We start from the raw sequence: 22,470 nt of genomic DNA, 5'->3' as shown, positions 1-22,470 counted from the left end.
CCCATATTTAATCAGTTGACCATGGATGGATAAGCTACAATGCATTTTGTTTGTTTACATCCGATTTTTATTATTTTTATAAATGATTCAAGGAGGCAAACATACTTAATACTTAAATGTCTATGGAGATTCTCAAGTCATCCAGGTCATGGTTGTCCCAAAGATTTTTCAAAAGGCAGCTGGACTTTCTGGTTTTCTTTGAAGACATTTCGCTTGTCATCCAATAAGTTTCCTAAGATACCTAATACTTCTTCCTCCTATCTTCCCCACAACAGTCCTGTGAGTAAATTGACTAGCCCAAAGTCATCCAGCTGGCTTTCATTTCTAAAAAAGGACTAGAACTCAAGGTCTCCCAGTTCTAGCTTGATGCCTTAACCATTAAACCAAACTAACTCATGGTCCTCATGTGGCCTTCACTCCCATTATAGGAATCTATAGAGCTTCTTCAGGATTCTCCACTACATTTTGGTGGCAAGTTTTCAAGAGTTTGCTATGTAATATAAAGTTTTCTTTATATTAAAAACCCAGAGCATCTCCTTTTTTGGCTTCCACTATTTTTTTTAATCAGAAAAAAAATCATTCCTGCTTATGACTATGTAATGGCTCCTATAGCTCTCAGATGTTGAAAATTGTAAGTATTTTGAAAGTAATGGCCTCAACAAAAACCACTATTTCCTCTAAACTGCTTATCTTATTAGTTTAACCAGCAAACTATTTTTTTTAAGAGAAGGGAATATAAACTAGGGGTACTGAATAGCATATTTAAGGATATTGGGGGGGAGAAAGTGTTTATGGGGGCAAAGTTATTCTCTTCTGCGCAATACAAAAATTAATATGCTGAAATTATCACTCCCTATAAGAGACACTCTTGATCAGTCAGAAATAAACTTTTTCAAAGGAACATGCATGCATGCAAACACAATTATGCACATTTTCACATCTTCATTTGAAAGCTCCCCTCTTGTTTTTAGAACTACTGCCTGAATCCAAATTGTTAATAGATGACTCCCAGGTTTACACCATTTATTTTGGAATGTCTTTAAAGGCATATCTTGTCTACAAGGGACAGAAAGATTCATTTGTGCTGAAGATTTACTGCAGATTGAAGAAAATCCCAGGGTTATATTCTAAATTGGATAGTTTAAAAAAAGATCATAGAAAAAGGCCATAACAACTGTTTCTATACTGAGCAAAGAAAACTATATAGACTGGGTACCGGTTAATGTAATCACTAGGAAGTGAGCTCAGCTTAAAGGCACTTGAATCATTATTCTTCATCCATTTACTAGTGCATTACTGGGCTTCTTTAAATATCCAAAAAGAATAAATAAGTCATATTTCTTCCACATTTGAACTCCCCCATCTCAAGACAAAAACACTGAACTTACTCCATGTCCTGAGCAAATAAAGCCATCGGTACTTCCAGGACAAGAACTGAAGTTAAAAGTATCCATTGAGAGACATCTGTGATCCCAGCATATTCTATTAGAACCACAGGGTGTCCCATCTTCTACATAACCCAGGTCTGCATCTTCCTCCAACTTCACATGACCACCACTACAAATAGAGTAAGAAAATTTAGTTAATGAAAACATTTTACCTAATGAAAATCATTTTGAACAAAAACTCAACCAAATTATTCTATATTAAGATATTACGTCCATCTGTATCTATACAAGTCTTAGTAGGCCACTGTGTCTAGTTGACCTTGTCTGGCCATGGAAGTCAAGATGGATCAGTCCATGGAATATCAGGGTTGGAAGGACAACTTCATGGATTGTCAGCTTGCTGTGATGAAAAGCAACCCATTACAATAAGGCTATGAGCTATACTGTGGGAACATATATTCACAGATCACCTAGATGGACAAGATTGGTTGAGCATGATAAAAGACAAAAAAGACAAATATTTTCCGAAGGAAAAATATACAAAAAAGACAGTTCAGTTGTACAGGGAAACAAAGAAATCACATTGATAATATGTGTAAAGATCATTGGAATAGAGCCACACATTCTGGAACATCAAGTTAAACAGACCCTAGAAAGTATTACCAATAAAGCTGCAGGAGTTGATGAAACACCAGCCAAACTGATTAAAATCTTCCAAAATGATACAATTAAAGTTCTACTTGTAGTTTGTAAGCCAACTATGGAAAATATAATTCTAATACAAAAATTAGACAATGCTAATGAATATTCAAATTGCTGAACAACTGCCTCTATCTTGCATATTAGATAGATAATGCTTGATTTTGCAGTACAGGCTTCAACAAAATATAGAATGAGAATTTCCAGATGTCAAATACAGAAGAGGCAGAGTCACCTGAGAGCACATCATTTGCAATGTATAATAAAAAGCACAAAGAAGTTCCAAAACATATCTATTTTTTTCTTCATTGATAGAGATCTTTGGCTACACCACAAATTGTGGATAGTTGTTAAAAATATGAGTATACTGTACCAAGCTACCTCTCCATCCTATTGATGAACTTGTAGGATAACCAGAAAGCAATAATTAGAACAACAACATAGTTCCAAATTGAAAAAGAAGTGTGCCTAGATTGTATATTATCACCTTAATTAATTTATATGCAGAATATATTACTAAAAATCCTGGACTAAAAGAAAGAAACAGAAAGTAAAATTTAAATTTGTCAGGAGAAACATTACCTCAGATATACTTGTACTTTATAATTTAGATGGTTGGGAATATGGTGAATTTAATTAACTTTAGTTAAAAGAAGACCAATGAACACAACTGGTCAACTGCTCAGTATTTTGGGGGAGGGGAGGAATAAGGTTAGGCGAACTCAATATAAAAAGTTAGAGAAGGTGCGGAAATAACTAATTTTATCTTTTTCTTTAAATCTAAGATTAAAAAGTACATAGAAATTGTAGCCATGAAATAAAGAGATATCTGTTGCCAAGGATTACCTGCAATTGAAAGTTTTTCCCAAATTTTGAAGAGAAATAGATGTGATTTCGCCATCAAGCTCTCCAAGTCTTGGAATATTAGAGACAATGTTAGAACACAGTAGATATCCACAAAGAACATCTCTGGGAAGAAACATTAAGCAAGTTGTTACTTTAAAAACAGCCTAAAAGAAACATTTCTAACTATAATTTCCTACTCCAAGAAATACTCAATTTTTAAAAAAAGGTTGCAGAAGAATCTAACTGTGGCAATACTGCTTGCTATTCACTCTGAAATCCCCATTATAATTCTTTAATTTGCAGAATTATCTTCAGTGAACAATGTTGATTCAGATTATGGCTGAGTTCTATACAAATCAGGGGGCTATGCAGTACAGGACATCATCAAAAAGATCTCTCCTCCCCCCCCCCTTCTCTCTCTCCTTCCTTCCTTCCCTCCCTCCCTCTCTCTCTCACACACACACATTTTGCTGTTCCTATTCCTTTTTCCCTTTCTTCCCCATTAAAAAGTTGGTGCATCTTCTGGCCATTTATAAAAGTGTGGATCTTTTCTTTCATTATTAACTTGAAAGAGTTCTGATACCCTACAAAGTAATAATTATCACCTATTCCATAATAATGCAAACTAGATCTATGCTACTTTGAAAGTCTGCAGAAGAAAAAAGAGATTAAGCAAAACTGAATCTTGAAGCTTCATTTCCTGGAAGCCTGACATTTTCTGGTAAACAAAAGTAAAAGATGTGAATAGGTGCATGGGCAACACTCTAGGCTACAGGACTTTATAGAACTGTATTCAGAAGTACAATCTTAAAGCTATTCGTAGTAACTATACACAACCTGCCATTAATGGAGTATCAAAATCCACTGTAACCAAAGTCACAAGATTCTAATCATCCAATTTAATAATTATTCATTTTGGGTGGTAGAGGAGCACTAGGGGAATAAATATGCTACAAGAAATGCAGTGAGAATAAGAATCACCATTACATAGATTAGAATAAAGGTTTAAAAGTGAAAAGGAATTTTTGTAAAGAAGCTTATGAACCATGAGAGAACACAAAGACAAATACAATATTATGTAAGCACTTACTTATGTAAGTTAAGCGGGCTTAACTTACTCATTCTTGCACTGAATCCAAGTATCTTTGTCTCTGCCACAGCTACCTTTCTCTGTTCCTTCTATATTTAATCTTTCATAGCAATATTTATCAGCAGATGTCACTTCTGCACACAAAATATATTTAAAAAGATAATGATGTGTGGTTGGAGTTAGAAATTCAACATTGTAAATGTAAGTATTTGTGTTAATGCCACAAATTTTATACTTCAATTATTTTTCTTACAGACATATAAAAATAAAATATACGAAACTGCTAGAGCATAAAAAACGCACAAGAATTTTTATCTAAAAAGATGCCATCTAACCTAGCCTTTGCCAACCTGATATCTTTATTTGCATTCAACTTAATGATCCATTATGCCATAGTTAGAATGCCAGAAATACTGAAAGGAAAAGAAAATGAAAGAGAAAATCCTTTATCTAGTTCTATTGAATTTATTTTTTACTCCAGTTTAAAGTGTTTTATAGATTTACCTGATGGCTGAAAGTCCTCTCACTTTTAATATACTCAGAACATAGATAAATAGGTTCTCAGTTAGGGAAAACTAATGGGGAAAAGAACTGAAGAGAAGGGAAATTCTAAAATGGAGACCTAAAACACAATTGCCAACAATTCCAATTAGGCTAAAAAGAATGGAAGACAGAAAAAACCAAAACACTTAATGAAGGCTTGAAAACACCTAACAGTTTACAGAGGAACAGGTCATAATGAAAATTATCCTGGAACTGCAGCATGGCATCAGGAAAGAATTTGCTAAGGTAGCCAAATGATGCTAAGAACAGCAAGAACTTTTTTAGATAAGATAAGTTTCTTAAATTTTCTTTAAATAAGATAAGACAGAGCAAAATTCATCAGTTGCTCAGAGAAAATGGCAAAATGCAATAGATAAGGATGTGCAAAATTCATCAATTCAGAAATGGAACATTATGGAGGACTCCAGATAATTCCATTCCCTGCCTCTGGATCATTGGATAGTTAGGCAGTTCCTGAAAGTAAATTCTCCAACCTGTAGTGGTTTAAAATGTCATAGACATGGAAAAAACAGGTTTGTTCTGGGTCTCAACTATCTTCAGATCATTCAGTTCACTGCTTTTTACTATTTCCAGGAACTGCCAAACCACCTCTTGAACAATATTGTCCTGATGAAATCTCGCCAAGTACCAAATTTTGGGAGGGGGAAAAAACATACAGTACGTATACATTGCATACCTGTGAATATATTCAATACCTAATCAACGAGTTTTCAAAAGAAGCGAAAGCACACAATTTCAAGATATTACTCACTATCTCCCCATATGTATTTACACTGTCTGTCTCTGGTTTTGCATCTTCCTCCAAAACAAATGCCCTAAAGAAAAATGTTAGAAAGTAATCACCATATTTTGTAAATATTTGTTCAGTAAGCAATCATTGCTTATCTATTTTTCTACCCATGAAGTAAATATATTCAGGCATGTGCTGCCAAAGTCAGTTTGACTGCATTTAGTGAGATTCAGGATTGCAGACTTAACCTAAAATTTTATTTAGGTTAATAAATTGTTAATTTCAGATGCTTAAATGTTCAAAACAAAACACCACCAGATCCACCAGAAAAGTGATTTATTTAATTCATTTTTATGTCCCTGGTCTCAACTCTGAGTGGCATACAACAAAATTAGAAAACAATTCCCTTTCTCTACTTATTGTTACAGAGGAACTGAGATGACACTGAATACATAGGTATTTCTGTGTCTTTTATTTTGCTTAAACATACTCAAGAACTATGGCTCCAAGTTTTCATTTTCTTCAAAAAAACAGTGGAACTGAGAACAAATTATTTTTAAATTCACAGAACGAGAACTGTAAATGCTCTAACGGCTGTAATTGCTGTTACTGATTGGATTTAGGATTGAGTGCTCTCACTTACTAATTCAGTGTTGGGCAGTTTCCCAGAAACATAAGTACCTAGCACAAACTGAATGTAACCTTCTTTCCTGCCAGTAAACTCATTTAGCTTTGAATTGATGATTTTTTTAAAAAAAATTAATAATTACTACCTTCTTTAATATATCAAATAATTTAGAACAGTATCATGCTTTCAAGAGATATTCAATTACCCTATCTATATTTAGCTGTCTTTTGTTCAATGGATTTAAAGCAGTTTAAAAAAACAAATCCTGTTCATAATATTTTTGCAATCTGTCTGAAATTCCATAATTGTCCCGAAGTTCAAGCTTTGGTATTTTGAAACTCTCTTTTATCCCAACTAACTAGATTCCCAATATGGCACCTAAGAGCAACAACATGACTGCCAATATATTCTTCAAAACTTGTGTGACGTGAATGCAATACATTATTATTTTTAATTAGCAATAACAAATATGTGCTCATATGCTACAAAACATCAGTGCCAAGCAACAACTGCTGGGCCAGGTGGCAGTGAAAATATTCACTGCTTCTGTTCCATAGATCAGAAAATGAAATGAATTGCTCCATCATGTGATTGGTGGTTACTAAGTCTTATGCTGAATATTAAACCCTTGGACAAGATCGAGAAAATATAAACTGCAGAGATTTTATGTTTTTTAAGGCTAATTTATATAAGCTTGTATATATGGAGTCCCTCTGAATCATTTGAAAAAAATATTTCCAGTTCTTACTTATATTCAAATACATTTCAGTTTCTAGTTCTTGCAGCCTGGGTTGAGTTGTCTTTTATGAGATAAGCTGTGAATGGACTTGTCTTCTATGTCTTGATTATTTATGTCTACTCTTTCTTCAATCTTCATAACCTGTTACAATGGGGACTACTAGGTGATCCATCACTGGACTTCTAAAGAATATAATTCAAACACATTGTAATCTTCAGAGGTCCAATGATCTCCATTCACTAAAATTTCACTCATTGTGTCTGCTATCTCCCTCCTTCCTGATGTGAATTGTGGTAATCACATGGTCTATCAGATGAGGATGTGCAGCTTTTTAGGGGGAACTTCTCCAAAGGAAATCGTGCTGTTTATAGTTCCAGGACGTTTATGGTCATTTAGGCTTTCTCATTTTCAGATCCTTGGGCTATTTAACATAGACAGTATATTCGCATCCCAGGGATGGCTTCTATGATAAACTGGATCTAGAAAGGGGGTCGTATATCTCTCTACTGTCCATGAGAGACCTCATTGGCTTTGTTGGGATTGATAAACATCTTGAAGTTCTCTGAGGTTTTAGCTACTGACTGGAAGAAGATGAGCATCCATGGGGAAAATGGAAGAGAAATGTCATCCATGGTATTGAGTTTATGCAGATGGTAAGCTAACTTTGAAATTTAATGAGACTATGAGATCTCGTCTTCTGAACATCAAGCTCCATATACCTGGTAAACATAAATTTTCAGTGCTGGTCAGGATTGAAAATATAACCTTTAAAACTGTAAAAGTAAATTCTTGGGCAGACATATAGTGAGCCAGTTAAGTCAGAATGTCTTTCAAATGACTTCTTAACACAACCCTCATATCTGGGCTGTACTCTCTTCTCGCACCAACTTAACTTATCCTTCCTGCCTCCTTCCTACAGTCTAGCATACTGAAAACAGATGACAAGCTGCAGGATGATCATCTTTCTATCATTTGGCAGAATGAGCAGGCTTTTGTGTTATTGTGAATTCACAATAAGCATTGTAAGCTTCCGACCGGTTCTGGTCATCTCAAAAGGGTATTGTAAGAACAGTGCTGATAGAGATGTCTTCTTTTTATATTGAAAGAGGAATGGTTATGAATTCTAACATTCCATTTTGGTCAAACTGCTGATTGATAAGGCTTTGACAAGAATTTCCCATCTGATCAGAAACACACAGGCTATGAGCTCAAAGCGAGAAGCTATTTACTAGAGTTGTAGTGCCATCTGGTGGTTATTATTGAAATACATTTTATCTTTCCATCCTTAAGCGGAAACAGTTATAAATTTCAACAAGTCCAACTTGTTCAGCTTTTTTATTTTTCTTCATATAGGGATTTTTTAAAAAATACCATTAATCATTAAAAAATCATTAATGCATCGATTCTGTAAAGCCAACATGCGTAATGAGTGCTACATATTTAAGACTGTCTCTGTTAGCTTAGTGTCACTTAGCAAATGAAGGGAATTTTTTTTTCTTGGTTACAGGCCTTGCAGAGATATATTTTGCATTCTGGTTAGCAAGAGAAAAGAGAAGCAACAATAAACATGTGGAATTGATTCAGACAATGAACAAACAATAAGGCTGGGGTCCTGAATAATGAGAAGGACTGAAATGTTGTCTTCAGCAACTGGGAAATAACATGACAGTCCTGACCCAATATTTAAACTCAAGTCACATGTTTATTCTTTTCATTGTAAGAAGAAAGTATCAGTTTCCTGTTGAAGGCTCCCATTGTACCAAATCAATCAGAGATAGGACTCTTTGGGTGAAAACTATGAATGCAGAATCTCAGCTTAATCTTAGGATACAGTCTGCCTTATATTCTGATAATAAAAACCAAATACATTGTACATACCTGTTCATTATCACATGAATACCCATCTATTTTGTAGAGATTTGGAGAGCACTAAAGATAAAACAGAATGAATTAAATAATCAACCCTGTGATAACTGTAATATCTAAAATTAATTTGTTAAAAGTTTCTCAAATCTTGCTTTTCATTAAATATAGGTAGTCCTCAACTAAAAATAATTTGTTTAGTGACCATTTGAAGTTACAGTGGCACTGGAAAAAAAAGTGACTTATGACTATTTTTCACATTTACAACTTGCAGCATATGATCAAAATTCAGACATTTGGCAACTGATTCATATTTATGACTGTGGCAGTGTCCCAGGGTCATGGGATCACTTTTCGTGACCTTCTCACAAACCAAGTCAATGGGAAAGCCAGATTCATTTAACAACCAGGTTACTAACTTAACAACTGCAGGGATTAAATTAACTACTGTGGTTAAGAAAGGTCATAAAATGGACAAAATTCATTTAACAAATGTCTTGCTCAACAACAGAAACTTTGAGCTCAATTGTGGTCCTAGGTTGAGGACTACCTGTAAAACTTCTACAAAAATTATATTTTTTCCCTTTTTTTAATGAGCTTTACCTGACTAGAGTCCCCTTTGCATGTCTCTGGAATGTCACAATCATTTACAGCTTCTCTGCAAACCACACCTTTAAGTTCAAACTGAAAAAGAAAAAGTTAATACGCTGGGGCATCTATATATTTGCAATTGTTTGAATACAGATATCTTAAATAATGTTATTACTTCTAGTTTACTGGAGATTCTCAATACCACTCACATAATTAAAGATATGATTCTCAAATGTTCAGTTTAAGATTTTCAGTCTTTAAAAAAATCCATCTATTGGTTGACAATCTGTAACAACAAGATCAGCACACAGTGCTGACATTGTTATTTGTATTAACAATCATATACTTAGAGAATCTTTGTGGTTCCAGAGTTCAGTTCTTGTGTAATTAAATTGTTTAATCCTAAAGAAACACACTTGTCTGAAGCTAACTTTATCTACTCTTGACAAGGTAAACTAGATCAGACGTAACAGCAAACCATTTCAATTTGCGTGGCAGGCGGGCGGGCGGGCGGGCGGGCGGGGGGGATTATTTTAAGGTATTTTACAGAGAAAGAAAAGGCTTGGAGTTTTGGCAGTTCTGAGCTTGCTCTTTTCTTTTACAGCCTTAAAATGTATCCATCCAATTTTTATGAATTAATTTAGATCAAATTTTACCCTTTTATTACAAGTTTTTTATTTATCAGTAACTTCCTTAATCTGATGCTTCTATATTTATGAGAGTTATATTCATATAATTTCTATTGTTGAGAAAATCTTCTCTACATAGTTTACAAGGTCAACAAATTTCAGTTAACACATAGTTTTATACAGAATCATAGAAACAGCCAGTGCCGATTTTGTAGTGTAGTGCTTAAGGTATTAGACTGGTGTAAAACCAAAGCTTGCTGGATGACTTTTGGCCAGAGTAGTTCAACAGACCTGTTTTTAGAAAAATTAAGAGGAAACACCATATATAATTCCTTGAATTCTTATATAAAAACACGAATGTATATCTAACATACATAGAAACAAAAAGTTTAAAAAAAATCCTTGATTTTGTATGGTAGAGGTTACATATTTTGTACTGAATGAGATTATTTTTATATCATTTCATCATCTCACTTCTTTGTTTTTGTTGCCATGTATTTTGAGACTCAGGAAAGTCTATGAACAGCAGTTGCTAGTTCATTTTATTTCACACTGTCATGCTAACAAGGGTGCACCATGGGGAGGTGACTAGCTTCATACCACAGCCAGAAGATTCAAATCCGGGAAGCCCCCATTGGCTCTTGCACAGCACTGGCCCAACTACTTTAATGTTGATTCCCAATGGAAAGCCAAAATGGGTCTCTGCACACCCAGACATAGGAAGACATATAAATGACCTCACCCAAAAAAATGCCAGTGGGCAATCCTGAATAGGATTCACACCTCACATGGGGTCTACTGGGACTCTCTGTGTGAATGGGGCATACTACGACTGTGGGGTCCCATGTCAAACTGTAGATCAGCTTGTGACCAGCTAAGCTGAGAGCATATACTGGTCCAGTATCTGAATTTTTTTTATATAAACATGCTGCGCTTCAATGGTTAGATGGCCTAGACTGTTGTGGTCCGCCAGCAGCCTGCGGAGCTGACAACGGAGTCAGACAGTGATGAGACTGAGGTGAGGCCAGGGCCATCGGGGAGTGAGGTGCGGACTCCAGAGTCTCCAGAGACTGATAGTAGTGAGGCAGAGGAACAGGAGGAGCCTGTTCCTAATGCACGCATGAGAAGAGCTGCCAAAAAGCAAGAGCAGCTCAAGCAAAAGGACAAGAGATGATTGGCCCCTCCCATAAGGCTTAGAAGAAACCAGCAACAGAGTTTGGGCTTTGCCGGAAAACAACGTTGGTAGCTACGTCTTCTGCTTCGTCTACATCTTGCATTTATTTTTGTGACTTCTGAACGTTTGCCAAGAAAGGCCTTTGACAGTTTGCCTGATTGGACCAAGGTTTGCGATAGGACTGAGGAATTTATGTTGGGAGGAATTTGTTTTAATTGAGTTGAACTATGCTGGGAATGAAGTAATTCTCAGCTGTTCGAATAAAGTTTTTTTTTTTTCATGGACTGCGTTTCCTAATACCTACTTGGGCCTGGGTCACAACGTAGACATTGGTATTTCAATATAGATCTTTTCAACAATCATATTTTATTGTATTTAATTAATCTAGATGAAATGTCAATATAAGTTGCTAGACCATCTATGATATGCCATATGCTAAATAAATAATCTCATAATTCCTTAAAACAAAGGTGGTTTGTTTTCCCCAAGTCATTTCAATACGTACCTGACATTTTCTACAACAAAGTCCATTACTGCATTGAGAGTTAGCAGTTAGAGTGCAGGAACTGCAGCAATCTTCACCTTCAGCATGACATTCCTAGGGAACGGAACCAATGGTGAAATATGCTGCAGTTTGACCAGAAAGCTGTTGAGATGCTTGCTATTCAAAATTTCACTTGCCTCTCTACTCTGGGCATAATGCACACTTCAGATTACAAAGAAAACAATGGCAGTATTTTGATCGCATGAGAGAGAATGCCAGAAAAGAACCTAGAATAATAGAGTTGGAAGGGACCTTGGTGGTTCTCTAGTCCAGCACCCTATATTATTCCAGATTTCTTTAGGCTTGATGGGATGGATATACATGACCACCAAAAAAAAACAAAAAACAGAATAGTAGAATAGAATAGAATAGATTTTTTTATTGGCCAAGTGTGATTGGACACACAAGGAATTTGTCTTGGTGCATATGCTCTCAGTGTACATAAAAGAATATAGTAAAGAATAAGAAATAAGAAAAAAGAATAGTAGAACATAATTATAGATATGGGAGGCACCCTAGATGTCCTCTAGTCCAACACCCCACCCAGGCAAGAGATTCTACACCATTTTGGACAAACGGCTGTCTAATCTCTTCTTTAAAACCTCCAGTGATAACTTCAGGAAACAAGCAGTTCCGCTGGTTAATTGTTTTCATTGTCAGGAAGTTTCTCCTTAGTTCTAGGTTGTTTCTCTTCTTGATTAAGTTTTCATCCATTGCTTTTTGTCCTGCCTTCAGGTGCTTTGAAGAATAGGTATTAACACTTCACATGATCTTGATTTTATCCATCTGTTAATGCAATTCAGGACTGCATTTGTTTTTTTTTTTGTTGGTGGCTTCAGCACACTACTGGCTCATAATTAAGTGGTTGTCCACTAGAATTCCTAGATCCTTTCACAGTTGCTACTATTGAGTCAGTGTTCATATATTCTATACCTGGCATTTGGTTTTTCTTGCCTAAGTGTAAAACCTTAACTTTTCTCACCTCTGAATTTTATTTTGTTACATAGGGCTCAATGTTCACATCTGTCAAGATCCTTCTGGACCTTGAGCCTATCATCTGGAGTATTGGCTATTCCTGTCAGCATGGTGTCATCTGCAAATTACAAGTTCCTCTTCTATCCCTAAATCATTTATGAAGATGTTAATGAATATTGGGCCTAAGACAGAACCTTAAGGACTACATGTTGAATGTGGTTTGTCAGCCAGTTACAAATCTATCTGGTGATGCTGTCTATCCCACATTTTTCTAACTTATGAAGAAATAGGTTGTGGTCTACATTGTCAAATGCCTTACTGAAATCCAGGTATTCTATGTCCACAGTATTTTACTGGTCCTTTAATTTAGTCACTTTGTTAAAGAATGAAATTTGTTTAGTACAATTTATTTTTGACAAATCCATGTTGGCCTCTGCTTATAACTTTGCTTGCTTTTAGGTCTTTGCAAATGTGTTGCTTAATTATCTTTTCCAGAATCTTCCCAGTTACTGATGTGAGGCTGATTGGTCTGTAGTTTCCTGGATTGTTTTTCCCCCCTTTTGAACAAGGAAGCAAGGTAGGAGAACATTGGAGTTCAAGATGGCATTAATATAATTATCATTTGTATGGTAGGATTGAATGAAAAATAATACTCTCACCTCCATAACTTTAATTAGGACTATTGTAGGAAAATAGAAAAATAATGCTTTAAGTGAGTTTTTAATTACTGGTACCTGTGTTTACTTCTCTACATAAGCACATTTGTTATACTTCACATTGTTACATTTCTTACACACTTCTGCAAATGATGGACAAGCTTCTTAATGCTGCCACAAAATGCCTCTGGACTGTCTCTTTAGCCAGGACTTGACCATTCTTTCTAATTTTTCTATTTTTCATTTGTTTCAATCAAACAAATGCCCATGAAAGGAAAATTTTGTGAAATGAATGGCACCAAAACTGTATAATAAGGGGAGTAAAACACTGAGCTCCAGTTTTGCAATTGCTTCTTGGACAACTCATGAGGTATGAGATCTTATATTGTCATACTGCAGCAAAAATTTTCTGTTGCATTTCTGAACTCTGCTTAAAAGTTGCCTCAAAGCCTTGAGTGTTAAAATGTAGCACTCTCAGTTGATAATAGTACTAGGTTACAAAGAAATCCATCTGAATAATAGCACCTGCACTTCAAAAAATGACAACCATGAGTTTTCCTGATGAATCCTGTGATTTGAATTTTTGTTTCCACAGGTGATAATATTTCACGGCCTGATACTTTGCTCCTGGATCATAATGATGAGTCTATGTTTCATTCACTGTCACAATGCTGTGAAGAAAATCCTCATTGTGGTTTTTGGAGAATAATTGTTTGCAAATTGCAACTCTTGAAATTTTCCTCTCTACCAGGGGTGAAATCCAGCAGGCTCTGACCGGTTCTGGAGAACCGGTAGTGGAAATTTTGAGCAATTTGGAGAACCGGTAGCAGAAATTTTGAGTAGTTTGTAGAATTGGCAAATACCACCTCTGGCTGGCCCCAGAGTGGGGTGGGAATGGAGATTTTACAATATCCTTCCCCTGCCATGTCTAGCAAGTCATGCCCACCAAGCCACACCCACAGAACCGGTAGTAAAATAATTTGGATTTCACCACTGCTCTCTACCATTAGGGTGCAAAGAACTCATTTTTCACAAACTATTCAATATCGAAGAACTTATCTAAAACCATTAGAAAGAACCTCTTAACTAAAATGGAAGAGCTGCTCCTAATTAGCTATGTAATGTTAAATTTACCGATTGAGCGCCACAATCACATTCTTCCCCAGTTTCAACAAAACCATTACCACATTCTGGGGGATCCAGGAGCTACAATACAAAAATAAGAAAGCATTAAAAATGTAACATATTAGCATCTTGCCATGCGTGATGACAGATGGTAGAGGATCATTATTTCAATGGACAGAAAAGATGTAGATGTAATTATAGAAACAGGTGCTATACCCCTCCTTGTGTACAAGTCCTGATTTTCACATTTTCATTTAATGAGGAAAAATGTTCCAGAACCGCAATAAGCCATTGTCTCTGCTGTAATGTTGTAACACAAAAATGTTTTTTTTAAAAATCAGGCTTAGCAGGTAATGATCCAAAAATGCAAGTATGATATTCAAAAAATATTGCAAGAATTAGAAAAAATATTTAAGAAAGAATATTTGTGACTGCCAAGCAGTAGTGGGTTCCACTTACCTTCACTACTGGTTCGAATTGGGAGCACGCGCACAGTGCTTCTGCACATGTGCAGAACCTTTGCACATGCGCAGTGTCTCTGATGATGTGCGGGTGGGCGGAGCCTCCCGCAGCTGCCACTATCAGTTCGCCCAAACCAGGGTGAACTGATAGAAACCCACCACTGCTGCCAAGTGTACTATCCAAGCCATATTTATAGTCAATTCAAGCTTTATTTTTATATGTACATATGGTATAAAAACCTCCTATTTCTGAGTTGGAGATTTTACTTGGTTAGTCTGGTTTTAGGGTATTTGCTTCTGATTTTTAATATTAGCCTTCACATATTAGCAGTGGATTCTTAGTAGGAGAACGGATTGCAGTTATGGTTTTTTCTGTGACTAATTACTATTTTTGGATAGCTACACCATTCAGAGATAAAATGTCATTCTTGATCAAAAGAATTTGGGTATCTTGATTTCTAAAAAGGTTTGAAAATCACTAATAATAATAATCTGACTGTGAAACTAACCATAATAAGCATTATTATAACAACTTCCATATGTTTACTATCAAACACATCAATTAAGTATTTCAACACAACTGTCATGAGATTGTTAAATTAAGAACTGAAAGAGAAAAATTTGAAAACAAAATTATGTTTGTTTTTACCTTGGAAGGCTTGTTGAAAAGGCAGGCTCCGCCGCCATTCTTTAAAAATTCATGGTATTCCTCAATATCACATTTGGAGAACTTGGTTGGAAGATAATAACTGTGATCCAAAAAGAAATAAGACAGTACATTTCTACAGAATTAAAAAATTCATTCTGCAGCTGGGCCACTAAGTTATTTCATGACCAAATATAAAAAAATAGGAAAACTATCCATAACTCTGAATTTTCTGGAATACTGGGCTAGCTAATTTTAATTAAGCTCTTCTTTTCTCTACTGTCATATCTGCAAATTACATGATAGACTTAAAAACATGTTTAAGTTGATGCAGAATGAAATTGCAATCTTCAGCTTGGGCTTTATTAATGCACAATTATCTATACTATAATTTATAGTATATAAATTATACTATATAATATATAGTATATTATATAGTATATATAGTATATAATTTATACTATATATATATAGTATAAATTATATATATAGTATATAATTTATATAGTATATAAATTATATACTATAATTTATATAGTATATAAAATAGTTTATACAAAACTATTCAAAGTTATACAGCAAATATAATATAGGCTTTCACCTGCTGCTAAGATATATGAAACAGGTGCTATGAATACAAGTGTCCAGTCAACATCCTTGAGCAAATGTTATTTTCTTAATACAAAATGGCGGTTTAAACTTGCAGTGTTTTGCTCTGGGAGAACTATGAATATTAACAACATTGAGAGCATTTTGGGGAATGCTTGTTTCTTTGCGTCTGACAACAATCATGGCATGTCCTTTATAAGTCAAAGACTTTGTGGAAAGGATATCTTTTCATATGCTGGTGGACCAGTATTGTCAGGCTAGTATATTATCTTCTGAGAATTCACCAGTCAGAGAGATTTTTAATCCAGAGATCTTCACATGTCTTCCAGAGTCAGATCTATACTGCTTCTGGAATAGCCCACAATCTGGAGGTTTCAATCACTCATTGTAATTAATATCTGTTAATTACAGCCTATGCACCATAAATTTGTCTAAATTCTTTTCAAATTGTCTTATCAGGAACTCTAGGGAAGATTAAGCAACCTATATCTCTCTAGATGATAAGGAATTACTATACATATTCTCAGGAATGAGATGCCAGGAGTTATATCTGGAGTAACATAGATTAATATATTCTTTTCTTAATGTAAAAAATAATCAATCCCTGGAATTCATAATAATCTGTACAATATGATACTAAAACTGTATATATAAAAATTTATGTTCATGTTTTCAAATCTCTCTTGATTTCTGGAGAGTACATACAGTTTTCACAGCAACATTGTTATGGAAATGGAAATTGTTTTCACTGATTTCTTCTTCTTCTCTGAACAAAATTGACCGGGTCAAAATCACCCAATGGGCTTAGTCTCTAAGGCAGATAGAATTCATTGTCTCTCAGATTCTAGTCTGAATCTGGGAGATTCAGTGGTTTAACCACTACACAAAGCTGGCTCTCAAAGCTAATTAACCATGCATTAATTGACTAATTGATACATCAGTGTCATTGAGTAATGTGCATACCAGTTTTCTGTTAACAGCTTTAAGTAGCCACAGGTTTTCATCCAATAACTTTTCTGCTAATTTACATTTCTATTGCATAGAAATCTCTGAAAGAAAACCTCTTACCCTGTATCTCCCATTATACACCCGGACCATGTATCCTCACATTTACATTCACCTAAAATAAATAAAATAGGCAAATCACATTACAATATAAAGTGAGCAATCACATATCAGACATGTTAAAATAAAGAAATATAATTAAATAAATAAATAGCATCATACAAGCTTGCAACAGATAATTGCATAGTCTCTGTTTTAATAGAAAACGAAGCAGCGTAGCTATGCAATTATGTTATCACAAATTTGCTACTATTTAAATTTGGCGCAAGTCCCTATAAAGTGCCATCTTTTGGGAACTTGAAAGCTTGCATTCTTTGTCACGGCACCTGCCCTCTGGGAATGAGATCCTCTAAAATCTTTGGGGGTCCCACCCAGTTGGCATTCTGTAAGTAACGGACAGAAGCCTGGTCATTGTCCCAACCTTTGAGCTCAAATGGATGAAACCCCTGTTTGATGCATGTATATTTTGGTATAGACTGAACGGATATCCTCTTGTTTTGTTTTGGGTTCTGTTTTTTGCAGTTTGTTCTATAGATAGTCCTCAACTTACAACATTCAAATACCGACTGTTCAAAGTTACAAGGGCACAGAAAAAAGCGATTTATGACAGTTTTTCACATTTATAACTGTTGTAGCATTCCTATGGTCACATGACCAAAACTCAGCCGCTTGACAACTGACTCATATTTATAATAGTTGCGGTGTCCTTGGCTCAGATGATCATCTTTGCGACCTTCTGACAAGCAAAGTCAGTGGGGAAGCCAGATTCCCTATTGTTAAAAATTATGTCACTAACAAGAACTTCAGTAATTCACTGAACAACTGTGGCAAGAAAGGTTGTAACATGGGACAAAATTCACTTAACAGATGTCTCACTTAGCAATGGAAATCTTTAAGTCATTTATGGTCAAGTCAATCATTTTTGACATATATCATTATTCATGGTTTATTTTAAATCTTTGTTCCAAAAAATAAATACATGTATTCAGTATATCATAATGTAATATAAGTGTATCACAATAGCTACATCTCATGTCTTATGCAATCAGTATACAAAGAATAAAGTGTTTTCCCCGAAAATACATTATTGTTATTTTTGTTACAATCTGATAAATTGATTAGGACATTCATTTTTCCATATAGTCCTTTAAGAAGTTGAAGGAATCTGAAGGATTCCTTTCAGATTTTTCAAGGCAGAGTGGAAATTATTCTCAGATTCTTTTTGTTTTTGTACAAGAAGTATAAATAATTGACATGGAGTCAATTTGAAAACTAACATTGCTGTGACTTAAGTCATAGATGATCTCTAAACTTCCCAGGATTTTTTTGTTAACATCTTATATAGGCAACGCAATGCTATATTTGTATTAAAATGTATGAAGTTTTTGGTTTTAGTGCTTATTTTTCCTTTTCAATTAATTCAACTGGATTCCTATAGACATTGCAAGCACTTAATTTTAAAAACTCATATTTAATTACCAAAGCTAATAATGGCTCTGTTACAGTAAAAAGTATGGAAATATCTTCACCAGAGTCTGTATTGAAACCTTAACAATTCTTACCACTTTGCATCCTTCTTTTGTCTGAGAAGATCCCAAGATTGTGTGCCAAGGACTGTGCCAATGTAACAGCCATTAAATCTGGCTTTCCAAACTGAAAAACAAGACAATGACTTTGAACCATTTCTATTTTAGAAATTTTAAATTAGCAAAAAATGTTGAACCATCCTAGGGCATTTATTCCCCAAAGTATGCTTTGAAATGCAGATGAGTAATAAACTAGCAGAAATATGCAAAGCACTGTTTAAAACAATAAAAACAAAGACAGATGAAATATTAAGGCTAAGTATAAGTTTGGCTCAGAGTCAAACATATTCATTATGTTGTATAAGCTTTCTTTTAAATGCCCTGTATGCTTGTAATAACGTCTTTGGGTTAGGCGATTAAGTTTGGACTCTGTGGTTGAGTTAACTCTACTGCTAGGTAAGTCCCCTAACCATAACTCTTTGTCACTATTTGATCTGATTATTTATTATATTTATTTGATTGTGAGGGGTCTCAATTCTCAGGAACTCTGAGTAGCTTATAATTTAAAAATAAAAGGAAAAAATATATGAAAAAGCCAGCTAGAATGGTCTAGAACACCTTGCCATGGCCAACTCACCACTGCCAACTTACTGTGATCAACTCGCTACAGCCAACTTGCCACACCTGACTCGCCACAAGGCAATTTGCCATGGGACATTTCAACGGTGTATTATTTTTTTCATTCAGTTACTTTTATTATTGGTGATCATGTTTTCATCAAAATTATTGTAACTCTTGAATTTCTGGATTGACTTACTTTATTTTATTACTATTGGGCATAGTTCCGTCAAAATTAATTTAACTTCTGTATTTGTTGAATTGACCCATGATGAGTTGTCTCGCGGCATGTTGGCTGCGCCAAGTTGTCCTATTCCAAACTAGAAGGCTAATTTAACTTACTATTTGGGGTGGAATAAGAAGCTTTAACAAAAACAAATGGAAACAGCTAGGGTAAAGTTGTCTCTACCTAATAAACTAAAATAAATTGAATAAAACTAAAAAAAAAATAACATAAAATTCTAACCAGGCTCATATTAAGAAACCAAATGTTTAAGCCTTCCATCCTTTATTTACCCTTTATTGGTAAGTAAAATGTACAAATTTCTTCTGGGCCTCTGTGGCTCAGACTGCTAATGCAGTCTGTTATTAATAGCAGCTGCCTGCAATTACTGCAGGTTCTAGTCCCACCAGGCCCAAGGTTGACTCAGCCTTCCATCCTTTATAAGGTAGTTAAATGAGGACCCAGATTGTTAGGGGCAATAAGTTGACTTTGTATATAAATATACAAATAGAATGAAGACTATTGCTAACATAGTGTAAGCCGCCCTGAGTCTTCGGAGAAGGGCGGGATATAAATGCAAATAAAATAAAATAAAATAAAAAATAAAAATAAAATAAAATGGAAGTAGCATTCGCTTCCCTCAAAAATAAATTTTAAAATATTAGGTTGTGGCCTAAAATGCATATTCTATGAAATTTTTCAGATCACAGATGAGCAGTTAATAGCATTTTCCCTATTTATGGAATCCCAAACATTTAAAGGAAAGACCTGGCCAACAATTGCTTTTCCTTGGAAACGGGATAAAGCAGGAACTTAATGGATATCTCTTAACATGGACTGCAAAGTATGAATAAAAGTAGAAGTAGAAATAATTTGACAATTATGGGACTATCATTTTGTGTTTGTAGAATAATGCCGACATACTTCATTTACACCACCACCTTTCAGCAGTGAACAAATGCCACCAATAAAGGCTGCCCCGCTACGGCTACTGAGAAACTGGCTTCCCCTTTTAAAACAAAACAGAAACAGCAATACAGTTAATAAAATCCATAGCATTTGGGAAACTACAATACATTTTAAATACAAAAAAAAAATAAGGGTATTCATGATAGAAAGAGCTATAGCAAGAAAAAGGAGATGTTTCAGTGTGGATGGCAAGATTCAGCAATTTAATGCTCCTCCACCCAAAAGCTCCTAAACATTGCACTACTCGGGTATATGTGTGCAAGGGTGCGTGCGTGTGTGTGTGTATGCAAAAAATAATATGTTTTTTGTAGACTATGCCAAAATAATGCTTACGGTATAGAATACTACAGTTCCATTAGAATGATCCACACAAAAAATGGAAAAAATGCTAAAAACAGCCCTTTGCAAATGATACAATCCCATCCGACTTGCCTTTGGTTTTCCAGCGAACACAATGTTGGTGATGCTTACTTTAAGCATCTTTAAAATGAGAATGGGATTCAAATGTTTGCAACTTGTGAAAAGAACAGAAATGTTTCAATTCCCCCTCTCTTTACCTCTTTATAACAACTTTCTTAATATATTTGTGTACAAATTATCGATCAATACCAAAAATATCAGTAAAATGAAATACAACTTTATAGCTCCTCTAAACATTCAGAAGATAGAAAGTAAATACTGTGCTTGAAATAAAATCACACATAAACAAACTTCATTAAATTTAGCATTAATTAAATGCAATTTTAATTAATGCATTTAATTAATTGCATCAATTTTAGCTTTCTTTCTGATTATCTATTTTTGTCCCTAAACCATCCATTTTTTAAATTTTTGAATTTGAAAGAGGGAAAAATTGATATATATATATATTTGTTCATTTTCAATTAGGTATGGATGCTCATTATATCTAAACAAGGTATAGTTCATCTTAACAGTGCCATGGGGAAATAGTCAACTTCATTGTTTTTTCCTTAACTCATAGTTAAATATAAAATTAAGCATGTTTAAATAAAAGCATTTGTTGTCCTTAGAATCACGACAAAGGAATTAGATAACACTAAGACATACAACCATTTCTATGTCTCAAATTACACTTTCAGTAGTTTCCTTCATCTCTAATAATAACCAAACAATACAAAATTACGTACGAAAAAAGATGAACTGCATCACTTTTCTCTTTGATAAAATCTCTCCTATATTTCATAAATTCACGTAGAGTTACCAGTGGGTTTTCAGATATGGTGAACTTGTTATCAGTACCCCAGGTTTCCATGGCAACCAAGACTATTCTGGTGTTCAGTTGTTCTTTATAAATCTAGCACATTAGAAAAATGAATTATAAAATAATAATGTCAATATTGTTTTGTTAAAAGCATGCAGTATACAAAAAAGTGACTAAAGAAAAATCCAATGTAGAGAATACTTATATTAATCACAGTCATATACAGTCTAACACAGACGTGTCCAATTCACGGCCTGCAAGTTACCTATGACCCTGGACAGCTAGTAATGTAGCCCCACAAGATTGTAAACTTTTAACATTATTATGTAATTTATATTCATTAACTAATTATATAGTGTGTATAGACAATTCCTCTTCACTCAATGTGGCCTAAGCACCCCAAAAGTTTAACATATCAAATTCATTGTGAAAAAGCTAAGCTGTTTTAGAGTCATTCTTCTGAAAGGCGAAGTGCTCCAGAACTGACTGGAGCTTTGATAGAATGCCAGGAGAAATACATACACAATCCAAAATACAGCAATGTTTCTACCTGCCATTCTGCTTCTGTTTTTCATTCATATATATATAAGAATCAAACTAAGTAGAATTGCTGAATTATGAATTAACACTTTTTTTGGTCCCCTTTGACTTTAAATTGGCATTCCTGTATTAACACTGCCATACTGTATATTTACAGACACAAACGCACAGAAACAGACAGACACACACACACACACACACACACACACACACTGACTCTATGACGTAGAGTTAGTAGTGAGACACTGGTTTCTAAATTAGATAGGTGATAGACAGTCAGACAGACAGTCAGACTGACTGACTGATAAAGACATACACAGAAATAGATATAGAGATAGATAGATAGATAG

At 34.7% G+C, this 22,470-nt stretch overlaps 1 protein-coding gene across 2 annotated transcripts in view; it reads right to left on the bottom strand.

Annotated features, from left to right (window-relative positions):
• Window positions 1-22,470, bottom strand: part of ADAM22 (ADAM metallopeptidase domain 22) — a 171,256-nt gene that overhangs the window by 31,108 nt on the left and 117,678 nt on the right. For both annotated transcript variants that reach the window (XM_058182816.1, XM_058182817.1), the window contains exons 11-23: window positions 21,507-21,673; window positions 20,314-20,398; window positions 18,585-18,675; window positions 17,026-17,077; window positions 15,352-15,451; window positions 14,251-14,322; window positions 11,447-11,539; window positions 9,151-9,231; window positions 8,563-8,613; window positions 5,339-5,402; window positions 4,052-4,157; window positions 2,934-3,056; window positions 1,389-1,557 (exon numbers count right to left, since the gene is read on the bottom strand). In XM_058182816.1, the coding sequence (XP_058038799.1) occupies window positions 1,389-1,557; window positions 2,934-3,056; window positions 4,052-4,157; window positions 5,339-5,402; window positions 8,563-8,613; window positions 9,151-9,231; window positions 11,447-11,539; window positions 14,251-14,322; window positions 15,352-15,451; window positions 17,026-17,077; window positions 18,585-18,675; window positions 20,314-20,398; window positions 21,507-21,673 (1,254 nt within the window). The remainder of the gene's footprint in view (window positions 1-1,388; window positions 1,558-2,933; window positions 3,057-4,051; window positions 4,158-5,338; window positions 5,403-8,562; window positions 8,614-9,150; window positions 9,232-11,446; window positions 11,540-14,250; window positions 14,323-15,351; window positions 15,452-17,025; window positions 17,078-18,584; window positions 18,676-20,313; window positions 20,399-21,506; window positions 21,674-22,470) is intronic.

Source organism: Ahaetulla prasina, chromosome 4 (assembly GCF_028640845.1).
Source record: "Ahaetulla prasina isolate Xishuangbanna chromosome 4, ASM2864084v1, whole genome shotgun sequence".
NCBI classification, from domain to species: Eukaryota; Metazoa; Chordata; class Lepidosauria; order Squamata; family Colubridae; genus Ahaetulla; species Ahaetulla prasina.
The sequence above is the reverse complement of the archived record's forward strand: the minus strand, read 5'-3'. Positions and strand labels throughout refer to the sequence as shown.